This window comes from Arachis stenosperma, chromosome 2 (assembly GCF_014773155.1).
Source record: "Arachis stenosperma cultivar V10309 chromosome 2, arast.V10309.gnm1.PFL2, whole genome shotgun sequence".
Classification (NCBI taxonomy): domain Eukaryota; kingdom Viridiplantae; phylum Streptophyta; class Magnoliopsida; order Fabales; family Fabaceae; genus Arachis; species Arachis stenosperma.
In genome coordinates, this window is record NC_080378.1 from 104,637,698 (window position 1) to 104,654,811 (window position 17,114).

A 17,114-nucleotide genomic window follows, 5' to 3' on the forward strand; every position below is an offset into this window, starting at 1 on the left:
AGGATATTGAAAATACTCGACACTTTCGCCGACAAGCTTCGTTTTTTACAATATATAACAACTGACTATATAGACGAGGATTCTCTCGTCCTCTGCTTAAATGTCTTTCTAGAATAGACGTTGAACTTGCGCTTGCCGAGGCACATGAAGGAATCTGTAGCACACACCTCGGAGCCCAAAGCTTTTCTTCAAAGATACTCTAGGTTGGTTTCTTTTGGCCGACATTACAACAAGACTGCAAAATAAAGGTAAAAAGCTATGACACTTCCCAAAAGCACAGTCCAATCACACACCTACCAGCCGAACTACTGCACAATTCCGAGGTAAGTTGGTCCTTTAATCAATGGGGGCTTGGCATCTTCGGCCCTTTCCCTTTAGCAGCAGGGCAAGTAAAATTCTTAGTAGTAGTAATTGATTACTTTTCCAAATGGATAGAAGCACAGCCCCTAGCAAAGATCACTTCACAACAAATAGTTTTTTTGTATGAAAAAATATTATCTGTAGATTCGGCATACCTCGGTATATTATCACAGATAATGGTCGCTAGTTTGCCGATCATAAATTTACCTCCTTTTTGGAGGATTTGAAGATCAGACAACATTTTTCATCGGTAGAACACCCGCAGACAAATGGGTTGGCCGAGGCGGCAAACAAAGTTATCTTACATGCATTGAGAAAGAAGCCCAAAGAGGCCCAAAACGAAGGAACACAGCCCAATCTAAAGGCAGCCAAAGCCCAGAAAGATAAAGGCGGTTCCCCTAAAGATAAGATGACCTCACTCAAAGATAAAGATAAGATAAGATAAGATAACTATCTTATCTCCAGAAAGGTCACTCCTCACCATTATAAATACACTGGAGCACCCAGGTATAACTCATACTCTGATTCTCTTGCAGGTACCCCCCACCCTCCGGGGACGAAGGATCAGCACCACCACCAAGTCCAACAAGTCGGACACACCTGCCGGACACGTCGGCTCCGACCAGTACAGAAGATCTCATCCGAGATCGACCTACAGTTTCAGGTAACCCACGGAACAGATATTTTAGTAATTTTTAGCACCAATTCTTCCTTTAAAGTCGGATCTTACTTTTGCTCAGCAAATTTCCGATGCCTCTTTTCCTGGCTGCGCTATAAGCTCGCTAGCCGAAGACCAACCACCTTCAACACAGACACCATAACATATATATATATATATATATATATATATATATATAAACATTCATACCAATATATAAAACACAATCACACAATAAAATGTACAAATACTTGCATATATTGATCAATGGTGATGTCACAAACCTCGTCTGCCAAAGTCACATCCGCTGGCGTCTGGCAAACCTCGTCGGCAACAACCATATAGGAAAAATCCCTCCCCCACAACGACGAGCCATCACTTTGATCAGCAACGTCATGTAACTTCCTTTGGTTTTCAAAAAACCGTTGAATTTCTTCCATCAGCACCTCATCCCTATCATCCTCGGATCCCTCCGACAAATCCAACACGTCAGTTTTCCTCTTTTTCAAAATCACTTTCTTTCTTCTCGGCTTAGGCTGGTTCACCTCGCTAGCACCAATAGCTTTTTTTGCTTTAGACGTAGACCCCTCCTTATCTAGGTTTTTACTTTTCACCCGAGCTCTAAGGGTCGCCGCGGATACCCCGGGACATTTTCCCCTTGAAAGCAAACAAAACCAAAGAGTTAACATTATACTTCAGTTTTATTCACACCACAGTATTTAAAATGCTCACCTAAATAATCTATCACTGCCTGCCTATCTTCATCCCATTGGAGTAAATCAAACACCGAAATCAATTCCTTCCGATCAACAACTTCCACCATATACTCAATGATGCATTCATCTCTTGCACCAATGGTTTTTGGCCCCAAAATATTCTGAGGCTTCGAACACCACCAAATCAGAAATTTCTCCCATAAATGATCATCCACATAAAAGGGAAGTCTCCCTCAGTATTAGTCACCTTCACATACATCTCCTTAAAATCCTTAAATGACGACTTGTACAACTTAAAAATGGCAAACCTCGGCAAACTATTCAAGTTCACCCACTCCCCTTTTCAGAAACCTTTCGCCTAAAATAAGGAAAAGAACAACTCTACAAAGGGAGTCTCTTCTAGAAATTCCATCAGAATCTCAAAACTACGCAGAAACGCTCACCCATTAGGATGGAGTTGGGAAGGTGCACAGTTTAGTTGCCTCAACACCTGACATTAAAAATCGGTAAAGGGAAGCTTCACCCTCAACTCCTCAAACACAGCTATACATATAAAAGAATTCAAACCTCTCCCCCTATGAAATATACAGTCACTAGAGACACGAGGGAGCAACTCCAATCGAACACCAGACCCAACCCTCATGATTTTACTTTTATCTATCTCCTTCACATCTTCCTGGTCTAAAAACAGTGAGGAACGCTTCCTAACATCATCATTTACCCAGTCATAGGACCAATCAACTTTATTTTTCTTCTCTTTTTAAAAACCCATTAGCAAAAAGAAAATGAAGAAGAAGAACAAAAGTTGCAGAAGCTACAGGGGAAATAACGCGTACCTCTTTTGTTCATATTTCTTCAAATGCTTCTGATAACAAGTATACCTTGGGCAACTCCACAAAACCTTTTGGATTCTAAAAACCTTTAACTTCCCACTACGAAAACGGTTTTGGGTTCCACTAAACAATCACATCAGTCATGTCAAACGACATCATATGTATTGGGAACATGCACGTTCATTAATGGGCATTTAAACTTCTTCTCTCTCTTACTAAAATCTATTTAATATATGTTTTTAATAAAGCATCTTGAACTGAGGGCTCCAAGCCTAATCAAACCGCCGAGTTATGTACCCACTCAATGGCCGATTTATGATTCACTAAAAGCTCAACCTGCTTCATTAAAACATATTCTCAGGCTAAGCTTGAGGGCTATGATACGGCTGTTATAAATCCAATACAATAACTCGGCATTGTGAATCATAACTCGGCATTTGGCGTTATAAATCGGCGTTATGCGTTACAATCAGATTCAACGGATTACATCCTGGAATAAAAACGTCCAACCAAACATTATCACTAATAACTGTTCTTCAATTCAGATGATCAACAATAACGTAACCGCCATATTATACTCCACCTATTAAGGTATAGTATCTTATCTTTAACAGATATACTGAATTCACGATACTAACTTAAGCATTGGAGTGCCTTTGCAGGTACACTCCCCTATTTTGCTCTCTCTCTCCACAAGTGTGTTACATCCTCGGACAAAAACTCGGACCTTCGGATCTTGCAAATTCGGTGTTGAAAGGTATAGCTCGGCACGACCATCAGGAGTCGAATTTCTCCAAGGTATCCATACAAAAACAACAATGATAACAATATTTTTTTTTCAAAACCTAAAAGTTCGAAGCTCTTTTCTTCAAATTCAAAGATCTTCAAAACAACGAAAGGGTGTGTAGCTCGTGAGATAGAAAATGTGTGAGAGTTGTCATGGTGAGTAAGAAAGTGTGTGAATATATATTGGATGAGAGAGAGAGTGTCGGAAGAAGAGAATGAGAGAGAGAATAATAACTGCAGATTTGTTTGAAAATGTTCAGCCATTGATTGTAAATCTAACGGTATAAGAGATCATTTTTAACTAACTGGCTATGATGTATGGACACTAACACGGATACGGGATACGGGACACGATACGATACGAAACACACGAATTTTAAAATTTTATAAGACACGGAGACACGGCATATATATAGAATATAAAGTATTTTTTAGATAAATTATAATAAATTTTTGATATTTTATTGTTATTAAAATATAAAATAATTTTTAATTATTTTTAACATCTTCTTTTAACTATATAAAAGTATTTAAAATATTTTTTAATAAATAATAATATATATTATTTCTAAACTCATGTCAACAATACATGCTAAGAATAAGGGTTGACACGCTGACACATGATGGTATTTAGGTATGTCAAAGAAAGAAATTTTTATTATTTATTAAGACACGGTTGGACACGGTAGACACGCGTGTCGGATGAATATCGATAAATATCGTATACAAAATGTGTCCGACACACAAACACAACAATTCAACGAAATGCCTATACTTCATAACTAACCGATAATATTAAAAAAAAACAAAAAAATCAGTTAAAATTTGTCTTATTTAATATTTATTAATCGTTACATTGTAACGATTAATAAATACTAAATAAAATAAATTTTAACTATTTTTAATTGTTTTTTTTGTTATTAAATATTTTCATTCGTAAATTACACACCAAAATCCTCATTTACCTGTATTACACGTACATAATTATCATATCAGAAAAAAAAAATCTAAGTTCTCCATGCATCTGTGTCGCCTTAACAATTAGTATAGCTTTTTTTTTTTTTTGACTTTTCATTACGAAACAATTATAGTAACGTTACAATAATTATTAATTAAAATTTGCCTAATTAACCATATTGACTCCTTAGCTTTATTTATCTTTTTTTTGTCCCCTTCCATCTATACTATGATACCAATAATAATAAAAAGAAACTAAAACAGAAGATAGCAATTGACAAGTAGTCAAATTGTATCTTGTTTAACTAAAGGGTGATTTTATTATAATCAAATTTGAAATATAATAATGCGGAAGCTTGAGAAAACAAAAGAAAGATCCTTTATAGTTTATACAACACTCCAAAAATGTCAATTTCAAGTTCACAGCAGGTTCAGAATATAGCTAAAATATTTCAAGGACTAAAAATAGGTTTTCAAAATGACAAGTAAAACACGATGGAGATGTATGCAATTAATTAGCGATCAATTAAATAACTAATATCTACCTAATTTTTAGGAGTAAAAATTTAAAATCATTCTTGAAATTTATATCATATTTCAAGTTTACGTGTTCTTTGTCGTTACAAAAAAAAATTTAGTGATAATTTTTTAATGACAATAATATAATGACCACTATATTTTTTATTTAATTTATGCTTTTATGATAATTATATATTTGTGGTTATTATTATAGATTATAATGATAATTATATACTTTTTGTGACTATTAAAAAGATCTTTATATATCAGTAATTATATAGTTATTGCTAAAATTTTTTAACGACAAAATATAAAATGAATAATGTCTAATTAGTTGTAAATATATTAACGATTATTTTTGTTACCGTTAAAAATAAAATAAGTGATGGCTAAAAATAATTTTTATTTTTTAGTGTGCGAAAAGAAGTAAAATTATTCTTTTGGTTTTGAAGTAAAAATTTGTGACTAGTAACTAAAGCGGTAACAAGTGCTCACATATGAAAGCTTTTAACTTAGATAATCATGATTGCTAAATATGCAACTTGATAAGCCCAGAAGAAATAAGTTAATAAAATGGTGATTTGAATAATTAAACTAGTGAAGTTACAATTTTTGACTTGATTAAAATTGGATAAACAAGCTTATATAGTTGAAATCTTTAACTTAACCAAAGATCCAATCATTAGTTAATTATGTGTTAAAAATAAGGTGTACATGATGATAAGGTTAAGTTGATTTTTATTAACTTATCATATAATTTGATAAAATTGTACAAGATGATAAATTGATAAGATTAAGTTGATATTTATTAATTTGATAAAAATTGAACAAGTAGTGTTTTGTTTGTTTCTCACATTATTATTTTTAGCAAATTATATATAAGTGATTAAGACATTTGCTAATATATGCCAACTTTTATATAGAATTAGTGAGTGAATATATAGAAAAAATTAGTAAAATCTTTTATATATATATATATATATATATATATATATATATTTGAATAAATTTTCATAATATACAAGAGAGTATTATAAATTTTTTAGCTCTATGTATTTTAAGAGATTGTAATCTTTACCACTTAGTCATAATATTGTTACTATTATTTAAACTATTTAATTCAGTTTTATTTATTTTTTATTCATAAATTTTAGTTGCGTTATTTTGTCTCATTAATTTTGATATATCGATCCAATTTCTAATACGACATAATCATATTAGAAGCTAAATGTTACTAATTTGTTTTCCTTAATTTTACTATTATTTATTATATGAGACTGATTGGTTATTATAATGTAGTTATTTTGCGGGATAATTGTTTTTTTAAAAACTTTTTTGGATTGACAAGCAAAAATATTCATAGACAATCACAAATAATAACAGGCAAAATAGTTATAAGCAGCTACACCTATGTATATCTCAAAGTGGCTAACAGTATTCAGCCATCCAACCTTTAGCAGAGTATAAATCTTAGTTAAGAAACCCCTAGAAGTAGTTAGATATTAACCACACACACAGGTTCTGACCTGTTCAAGAAGTCCCTAAGTTGAGGTCCAAACTAGCCTAAGCTCTATACTCACTTAATATCCTTCTAGGATACAAAAGCGAAAGAAATACATTCTAAGTCTTCAACATTTAGGTTAAGAGATTCATTATCAAAAAGCCAAATATCATTTACTACTCCTCTGCACGGTTATATGTTGTCATTTGGCAACCTACTGGTGCTCCACCATGTAGTCACGTAACAAGGATCTCGTACAGATGATCCAGGTTAAAGTCTGAAAATAAGCAGTATATATATATATATATATATATATATATATATATATATATATATATATATATATATATATATATATATATATATATATATATATATATATATATATATATATAACGAAAACAGAGTTCGTTCTAGACTCAGAAGACTATTCAGAGCGGAGTCCTCGTGTAGAACGATTGCTAGTAGATCATGGAAAATTACTCCCATTTTTATTTTAAGGGAAGGGTAAGGGTAAGGGGTGAGAATTGGGTAGTTCTTAATAAGATGGAGGTGGTTAGTTAAGTTCATTAATCCTTTGTTATTATCAAATAATAGAGCATAACAGAAAATACTAGACAATAACACACAGAGAATATAGAGAACAGAATATAAATAGAGAAGTACACATCCATACAAAAGCATAATAGAAAAAGATGCGCAACCAAATATGATGCATTTCTGTCCTCTGCATGCCATGAAACTTCAACTTCTCTTAAGAAAACTGGTATGGTTATGTAGAGGATGAACACTTTAATCGGTTTAGATTTTTAATGAGGGTTTTAGGAAGTGTTGAGATAAGAATACAATTAGTTTAATAATGATAACAAACATTAATTTATTGGGTTAAACACCCAATTATTTTTTATAAGCTTTTACTAGTATTACAAGCCAAAGAAATAAAAATGTAGCAATCAAACAAATTGAAACAAGAAAAAAAGGAGCTGTCCACATCTTCAATTTAAACCCAAGTAAAAGTAACAAAGAAATCAATTAGGCTGAATGGTATGTAAAGCCAATCCAAGTCTAAGTTAATTCATCAAAGTTGAAATCTTCCAAAGACAACGTTCACATTGCTTGCTTCGGTCAGATTCTTGAAGAAAGAGAGAGAGAGAGTTTCTTCTTCCTGGTTCATTCGCCGGAGAAGAAAGAAAGAGAAAGGTAAATCACAAAAGTAAAGGTCTAATCGCCCAAATCAAATCAGGTTAAGCTAAGTTAGAGGATAAAGGTGATTTATTATTATTTGCACGTAATTTATTTTCTTTACTCCTTCTTTAAAGTTCTGGAACGCCAATTTAGGATATATGAAAAAAGTGATTTTCGATAATCACTACTGTGAATCAAAGGCTCCAATTTGCTTGGGGTCAAAGCACTATCTCAAGGGTTTGGATTTGAGTTTACCACTGAACAAGCTTTTTCTTGTTACTTTGAGGTCTTCGGTCAAGCAAAAAGGATCAGTTTTGAAATCTCTAATTTGGGGGTTAAATGAAGAAAGAGAGGTGACAAGCTAAGGAAGCTCAGAGTCTAAAGAGTTGACTTGAGAAAAAATTAAACCGTGACTCTGCACAAGGAACAAAAAGAAAACTATTTTTCTGTTTTGTGAAAAAGGAGAGAAAACTAGAATCTGAGTTTGTTTAAAAGCTTCACTGTGAAAAGTTCAACGTTTTGGATAGTGTTTCTAAGTTAAAGAAACATTCCACTAAGATGAAGAGGTTCAATCAGAGATAGCAAAATTCGGTTTAATTTATAGCAACAAAGGCTGTTATGCATCAATCTCTTTCATGCTTTATTGTCTTGTATTTCAGTTTCAATGTATATCATTCTATATCTTCTTTGAGAGGTAAAAGGTTGAAAGAGAGACATTGAAAAAAAGCCTAAGAGTGGAAAAGTCTGAGTGAAATACTTGAGAGAAAAGCCAAGAGTGATTTCAAATTTTCTTTGGTTGTAATTTTCTGTCTTGTGTCAAGTACCTGTAAGGTGCCCCTTGCTAAGTTGGATAAGCATTTAGTGTAAAGAGTTTAGGTATTAGCATAATCAAGTCAAGTTTAGGTAGAAACTTGTGTGTCCAGATAGGATTGTGTGAATCCTAAAAAATTGGTGTATGTAATACTTTGACTATAGAGTGGTGGAGACTAGATGTAGGTTACATTGCACAAGGCAACTGAACCAGGATACATGATTGTGTTAACTTCTTCCTTTCTCTTGTTGTTCTATTTTCTAAAATTTATAAGACAAATCTAAATTGTCTCTTAAATCTTTCGCTGCCCAGTTTAAACAGAAATCAAGTTTGAAGTTGAGTATTAAAGACTTAATCTATTAAAGTAAAAGAAGGTCATAGATTCAACCCCTTTCTCTAAACCTTCTATAACCTTAAGGAAGTAAAAGAATCGAACTTGAAGCTCATCATCTATTCATGAAGTTTTCATGGAGTTTCTCTCAAGTTTTCCAGCTAAAGAAAGGAAGAAGATGCTACTGGAAACTATCCTAGGCTGGCCGTGTGGTTTAAGGTGCTTAGTCACCAAAATTAATTGTAAAAATATTTCTGGATAATAATAAAGTTAATTAGATGTATTAGAACATAAATAATAATACTTCTAGAGATAAATAAATAAAAATATGTGACTGAGAGTGGCTGAAAATTTGTAGATTATAGAAGTTATAAAGTGATTTATCCAAAATTTAGTAATAAAATATCATTCAAAAAATAATTATTAAAATTAGATGTATTATTAGATTTTACTATTAAAATAAATATTTATGAATTATTAGTATAAATAATACTAGTAATATAATTATCTCAATTATAAAAAATCTACAAAAATATCTTAACATAACTAAGTTCATTAAAGAGTGTCGACATTAATCCATGCCAATGGATTTCGGACTCAGTACAGTTATTATACTAACACTCTCAGATTTTGATCTATCTTCTAAATTTATCTCCATTAACGACGAACTAAATTAGTACATAAGTTGTGCCAGACGTACAAATGAAAATAACTTGTTTTGTGGAAATGTCATATCACATTTATAATGAGTTAAATTAAAGCTCTTCTCATAGTGAGATTATCATTTTTACACAAACCCCTCAACATTACTCTTCCTCTTCTTCCTGGCACCATTAAAAAGCATCCTTTATCACTGCCACAAAAATACATTATTCTCATTCGTACATCATGGCAACTTAATTTATCAATTTATCTCGCCATAAACGAAAATAAAAATAAGAGCTAGCTGGTGTAAGTGACAAATGAAAATTTAAAACTTTAAATTCAACCAATTGAAATTTTAAAAATTAGTTTAATTTAAATTTTAAAGTGTAAATTTAAAGATAGAATATCACCACTTTATAATTGATAACACCACTACTTTATTATATATTACTCTTAAATCACCCTCAATCAAATATATCTTATTACTATAAAAATTAAAATAATAAGAATAAAACAAAAATTTGAAAGAATTACACAAAAAAATCGAATAAATACCTATAGTCGTCCATGAGATTCACGTAATTACCCGATGTAATCCTTAAGATCCCGATTTTTCCAATGTAGTCCTCCAAATAGAGTTCTGAGTACTCAAAGTGGTCTCTGCGCATATTTCTGGTAACACCAGAGCGCTGACGTGGACTCGATTTGTCACGCTGGAGGGGCCAATAGCTAGCTGAGCTGGCTAATTTCCAGTTTGTACCCAAATTGGTCCCTCTTATTATATGCAACCCTAAATTCCCAAATTCTGCTACGCTTCATCTCTTTGTCTTGTTCATCTCTTCTTCTTTTTTCATACACTTTCATACACTTTTTACATTGGATGTTATGAAATGTTGTGCTTTTTTTTGTAAGAAATCTAATTGAAAATTGATATGAAAACTTGTTTATTTCGTAGTGGATAATAGAGTGTTTTAGTGAGTGGAGAGGTTAGTGATGTTGGGGGAGCATACTCTTATGAAGTCTTGAAAAGATTAGACCAGTTATGGTCTAACATATGCTCTGCTCAAGAAGGTTCATTTCATCATGACATTCAAATTCTTACATTAATTAAAAGAAATGAAGCTATAATTGGTGATTTTAGCTTGTGACATATACTGCAGTTGTGCAAGAACCTCAGCAAGTTGTCCCTACTGTTTCAAGCTCGTTTCGCTAGTCTGATCTGGCTGACAAAGCACAAGGCTCATATGATGTGTTGGTGTGTGGGGGCACTCTGGAGATCTTCATTGCAACAACCTTGTGTGCTAAAGGCCTTAGAGTAACCATTGTAGAAAGGAATATATTAAAAGGGGTTACATATCAAGAAAGGAGCTTATGGAACTAGTGGAAGTTGGAGTCCTGGAAGAAGAAGATATTGATAGAGTCACAGCCGCAAAGTTCAATCCAGTAATTTCTTAATTTGTTCACTTCAATTGCTAATTTTTGTGTAGCAAGAATCATCACTTAGGACATATATCACATATCTAAACATGCTGAAAGATTGTGTGACAACTTATTGTGCTTATTACCTAACATTGCCAAAAAATTCATTTCATGTTTAACCTCATTTTTTGTGATTAATTCTGAGTTATACAAAATAGATGTGGCTTTGAAAGGAAAGGTGACATCTGGGTTGAGGACATTCTTAATCTTGGTATTTCGTAAGCATTTCTTAGACTGATTCGGTATCCCTATACCAGTAATGAACTAGAATAAAGTCCTGAATTTCAATTATGAATGAATGATTTTAATTTATCAATGAGTGTATAAACAGGAAAAAAGTGTATGAAAGAAGAAGAAGAAGAAGAGATGAATAAGACGAAGAGATGAAATGTAGTAGAATTTGAAAATTTAGGGTTGCATATAATAGGAGGGACCAATCTGGGTACAAAGTGAAAATTAGCCAGCTCAGCTAGCTGTTGGCCCCTCCAGCGTGGCAAATCGAGTCCACGTCAGCGCTCTGGTGATGACTCATCACCAAAAATATGTCCAAAGACCACTTTGAGTACTCGAAGCTCTATCTGGAGGACTACATTGAAAAAATCAGGATCTTAAGAATTACATTGGGTAATTGCGTGAATCTCATGGACGATTATGGGTATTTATTCTAAAAAAGTCATGTCAAAAAATTTGGGAATTACAACATCGCTTTCCTTAAATTTAAATATGAAGTTACATTAAGAATAAAAAAGAAAATTAAACCTCATTTATTGTCAAAAATAATAATCTCAGTCGATTCAAATGGAATTCTTTGTTTAGAAAAATGAGGAGGCAAACTAAGGGTAGAGTTGGCATTCTAGAAAATATCCACACCATATGGTTTTCACATCGTTATTATCAACACGTCATACAAAAGCATTAATTATTCGAGAGCTTAATTGCAATAGCATATGATTGGCGTTTATACGTGAATTTGGGTGTGATGACAGATTCTAATTTGTCACTTCACACGTGCAGCATTAATCACAGCTATAATAATTAGTTCCAGGACCTAATCATCTATCCCACACCCTCGTCCAATCGTCACATCATAAAAGTAATCATCAATCTCCGGTGTGTATATATAATTGAATAAGAGAAAAAAATATATTAAATCTATCCATCTATTTATCCATATGAATTTCATATTTCAGGAGATGTAAATTAGTTTAGTTTTGAAACAATAGTTTTTTTTTTTTTTGGTTAGAATTAACTTGGTTCATTGGTCTTCTACAGTTAGCTTCTTCATAGCCAAGTTTATTTTCTAAGTTTTTTTATCTGTGAATTATTTTTTTATTCTAATATAATTATTAGCATTCAGGTTCTATTACTAGAAATTTAATTAATCTATCATGAATAATCAAACTTTAAAGTTTTTTAATATTTTTTTCATTTTCATAATTTAATGCGCCTATTATTTTTATGTCTCACCTTTATATATACCTTAGTAGTGAATAAAAAGTACTGTATTTTTGTTAGTTAAACAAATTTTAACTTTCTATTTATTATATTTTTATATCAATAATTTTAGATTTATGATTTATAATTTATAATTTAAAATTTACTTTTTTTACCTTTTATAATAAGTTAATTTTTAGAGAGTACTACACTCTGGCACTTTGACTAATTTTATACTAGCCAAATCTAGACTTAAATATAATTCAAAGAAAAAAAATGCAAAATAATATAGGTATAAAAATAAATAAATTGAGTTACAAAACTAAAATTTGAAATTCAGTCTTATTAGTTAATACCCCCAATAATTTATTATTCAATTCCTTCCACAAAAAGCTAAGGTACTAAGAATTGGACATATATCTCCCTCTTTAGGCCTATAAATATACATGAATCCAAAGCCATGTTCTCCATGCACACAAGAAACTAATTAGAGCCACTTCCTATATCCAAAAAGAGAGGCACATATTATTAGCCCCTTAATTTCCATATAGGAAACTAAGAAATGGCACCAAAAAACAAGTATGATGAAGGCTCTTGTGTTGAAAACAAATCCATAGTTGAGTCTCTATACAAGGCACTTCTTGGAGAAGGGCAAATGGAAATGGTTTCAAAGGTGCTAGCAAGTGATCTTGAATGGTGGTTCCATGGCCCCCCAGAATGCCAACACATGATGAAGGTCCTCACTGGTGAAACAGCACACAACAAAGGCTTCAAGTTTGAGCCTAGAAGCTTCACATCCATAGGAGATTGTGTTATCACTGAAGGGTGGGAAGGACAAGCCTATTGGGTTCATGTTTGGACATTGAAGAATGGCTTGATAACTCAATTTAGGGAGTATTTCAACACATGGCTTGTTGTTAGGGATTTGAGTCCTCCAAGGTGGGAGATCAAGCAAAATAGCTTGACTCTCTGGCAGAGCCAGCCTCGCGATTTGTATCGTAGGTCACTTCCGGGGCTGGTTCTAGCCATTTAGTACGTATTTAATTAGATTTTTGTCTATAATTTTTAGACTATAATTTGAGAAAAAATTTATAAAAAATGTAACTTTTGAACTTGCCATAGTTCTAAGAAGTCTCAATTGAAAAATGTATCATAATTTTTTAGGTACAAGTTATGGTTATGCAACTTGTGTGTACTTGATTTTGTCATATGATTGTGGCCCCTATAGTCTACATGGGTTAAACATAAATGTAGTAGTTTTGCCCAACTAGAATGATGAATTTTCATGCATATATTTAGGTTGTGGATTATGGACAATGTTAATTTTTAGAATAAAAATTAAAGTAAATTACTAAATTTTAATATTGTATTTGGCAAGTAATTCAAAATAAACATAAAGATATTGAGACAAAAATAAGACATCACTTTCATGTCTCTATGTTTATTGTTTCCTAGTGGTTGAGTGGACAAAAAAATTGAACAATTTTCTTATAAAATAAAAGCAATAGAAGTATAATTTTGTGTCTTTTCTCATAATAACACAAATAACATTACTTTCTAATAAAAATAATAGTTAATTTAAACCAAAATCAAAATGTGTGTTTTTCATGTCATTGCTTTGTTTAATTTATTTAATTTGTTGCGTTGCCTCTTCCTCCTTCTGGAATGACAATGGTACTTGGCGGTAACATCAATGCAATAAAAATGAACAAAAAATCTAAGCAAATTGCAAATGCAGAAGCCTTATTTGACTTTGATGAAGAGCCAAAGGGGTCACAAAATGGGGCCACATTTTTTAATAAATTAGTTAATTTGGCCAATTTTGTCTCGAAAATGGTGCCTAAATTTTGGCGGATATATAAAAATAAAAAGAAAATGTCTTTTTGTAATTTGTGAATTACTTTTTGTATGTGATATTCAGAGTATTATTTTTGTTAAAATGCCAACCAAGCAATAATTCTGAACTTTTGTTGCTTCTTTAGGAAAGGCGAATAATTGAATTATTGAAAATGGGAATCATTGGATTCAACAAGCTTCCTAATTCCTATTAATTAAGGACATAACTACACTTTTCTGCAAGACACAATTATTGTTCTTTAGGCCAACTGAACATAATAGAACTTTTTGACTTCTTTTTGGAAGGAATTTTAATTTAATATAATTGGACTGTTTTTTCTTAATTTTTTTATATAATTTAGGAAAGCCAAAAAAAAAAATCAATGGTTATGAGATCTCAAGGAGTGTCCTTTTTCCCTTTAATAATGATTAAAAATACTATTTATATATCCTTTAAATTAACTATTAAAATCAGCCACTGATATATTTGTTGAAATTAGACATGTATACATAACAGGAAATTTTCCCTCCTCATGTTCTTCTAATGACATTATCTTCCACATTAATTCTCAGTGCAATTGGAGCCTCCATAACATGATTTTTCTGTTTCTCTTCAGACCAAACCTTATTAGACAAACTAGGACTGCTCCAAAGTGAAGAAGAATTGAACATTTCATGATTCTGATTTTTGCATGAGAATTTATCTTCAACTATGTCATAGAATTCCACTGTTCTAACTTCTTGTGCAAGAGAACACCAACAACACAATAGCCATTGCATGCAATCACTAACATTTTGATTCCCACAACAAAGTTTATTATTATTATTTGGTGGCAAATTGAACCTTTTCCTCATTTGAATCCTCCAATATCCACCATAGAGTAAACCAAAAACTGAAAGCAATATACCAATGAACCCCATGATTCTTCTTAGATTCTCATCATCAATGTGCAATGCAGCAAGATTAAAGATGCAAAAGGGTGCCATACAAAATAGAAAAAAAGTTGAAATGTGAACATAAATGTTACCAAAGTGAAGCCTTTTCATGTTCCTTCCAAAAGTGCAAAAACCACAGAAGAGTGTTTGGTATGCAACAGAAAGATTTTGCTTAAGATCAAATAGTCCTCCTCTCCATTCAGGTGCATACTCAATAACAACAAGGCCATGATTATTTCTTGATGCAAAAGAAAAGCTCGTTTCGGACGGTAATCTTGAACCGGTTGAACAATGTACTTCATCAGATTCATATTCCTTGCCTAGAGGGCTAACAAAGCAGTATAGTCCTGCGAAAATCGGAGCAGCAATTGCAATTGAGACGCATATACCAACTGCAACAGCCGGCCTTTTAGACCGGTCGAACCCTAAATTAAGGCTGCATAATGCATATTGAGCAAAGCAATTAACATGGAGTAACACAATAACAACCATCATGTGAAAAAGTTCATGAGGCTTGGGATTTCCATTCTTGCAATACAAGTTTCTGAGTATTGTTATGTCTTCTTGTTTCCACCTAAGAAGAAGAACAAGATGGTAGAATCTCTTTGGATGTTGATATAGACACATGAGAGTGAATAGAGCATTGAGGATTTGGTTGTTTGCTTCAAACCATTCATCTCTTTGGGATTTCTTGGTGAGGATTCTGTTTAGCATTCCTGTCATAACTAGGAAGAGAATCGCGCCGGAGAGGACGACACAAGTTATCCATAGAAGAAGTGCCATGTTCAAAGGATTCTTGATCCATTGCTTGCAAGTTGTGCTAATACATGACCAATCAATCTTCTTCTTAGAAAAGATAGCATTCTTGAAAGGATTCATAAGATTTTCCTGTAAAAAATGTGAAATGAGTCTCTGAGGTTTGAACATGTTGGAAATAATTCTCAACATTCTGTTGTTCAGTTTTCGATGAAGCCTTTCATCATTAACCTCAAGAAAACCATTTGGGTTTTGAGTTTCATCCAAGGTTGTTTCTTGCAAGCTTTGTCCAATCACTAGCATGAGTCATAATAAAGACCTGATTATCTGCATTGAAGAAATCCATAAAAGATTCAAAGCTGATTGAATGAAACCTCCAAAAGTGGATGCTATTCCAAGAAGCATTACTTGTGCAAGTTTGAGGTTCAAAGAGGATAAAGTAGAGAAAATATTTAATTTAGTCCTTTAAGTTACACTCGAGTCTCAATTTAGTCCTTAAAGTTTCAATTGCCTCAATTTAGTACTTAAACTTTTCAATTGATTTTGTAACGAAAACCACTACAGGAACTAACGTGATTAAAATTTAAAAAGTTTAGGGACTAAATTGAGGCAATTAAAACTTCAATGACTAAATTGAAGTTCGAGTGTCACTTCAGGAACCAAACTGAATATTTTTTTGATAAATTATTTATACTTTGATTGCTACTTTCCTTGGATTGTAAGACTTTCTCCCCTAAAATGATTCTCATATCAACAATGAAACTCAAATTGCATAAAAGGCTAAATATAACACCAAAAGGGTGTTTTCAAGAGGCAGCTACATTTGCTAAGAAGAAATTGGAAGCAACAAAGTTTCAAATAAACATGGTTCATAGAAACACAAATTGCAGTTATATATATACATATTGAAAAATAAACAAGAGAAAAAACGATCATATCCAATACAAGTGAGGTTGGTGGAGGGACTCTTACTTACCAATTTGGTGTCAACCCAGTTTCCTTAAGCTCTACATAGTACATACCACAATAATGCTGGAACAAAATTCAGAGAAGAAATAATAATAAAGGTGGATGAAGTGAGAGAAACATGAATTTCAACATGGAAAAGCAAAATAAAGTGTGATGTATATAAAATTTGCAACGGTTCTTGTTGAAGCAAAAGCGGGAAAATGTTTGAACTTTTATTCAAAAAAGTAAAAAACATTCGGTGGAGTGGTGGACCCTCCTTTTGATCAACGGTTAATGGATGCCAAAATTTATTGATTGGTGTATATGAAAATATTTAGTACTCATTTAGTTTATGTACAGAATTAACAAGTTCATGATAAGATTCAATATTACTTGAAATATGAATTTAAAAAAAAAAAGAGA

At 32.3% G+C, this 17,114-nt stretch overlaps 2 protein-coding genes across 4 annotated transcripts; one reads left to right on the forward strand and one right to left on the reverse strand.

Annotated features, from left to right (window-relative positions):
• The first annotated feature begins 12,700 nt into the window (after nt 1-12,700).
• LOC130957420 (senescence associated gene 20-like) lies at nt 12,701-13,430 on the forward strand. The gene has a single exon (XM_057884277.1). The coding sequence runs from the start codon at nt 12,778-12,780 to the stop codon at nt 13,246-13,248; it is 471 nt and encodes a 156-aa protein (XP_057740260.1). The 5' UTR covers nt 12,701-12,777; the 3' UTR covers nt 13,249-13,430.
• A 1,096-nt stretch (nt 13,431-14,526) lies between these two features.
• On the reverse strand, nt 14,527-16,776 carry LOC130962251 (uncharacterized). 3 transcript variants are annotated; one of them, XM_057888413.1, is made up of 3 exons: nt 16,716-16,765; nt 15,080-16,070; nt 14,527-14,944 (listed from the first exon to the last, which is right to left on the reverse strand). In XM_057888413.1, the coding sequence occupies exons 2-3, from the start codon at nt 16,044-16,046 to the stop codon at nt 14,583-14,585; spliced, it is 1,329 nt and encodes a 442-aa protein (XP_057744396.1). In that variant the 5' UTR covers nt 16,047-16,070; nt 16,716-16,765; the 3' UTR covers nt 14,527-14,582. The 3 variants fall into 3 exon arrangements, with proteins under 3 accessions (XP_057744396.1, XP_057744395.1, XP_057744394.1); XM_057888412.1 differs by having other exon boundaries at nt 14,527-16,070; nt 16,720-16,776; XM_057888411.1 differs by having other exon boundaries at nt 14,527-16,070.
• Nucleotides 16,777-17,114: the final 338 nt, after the last annotated feature.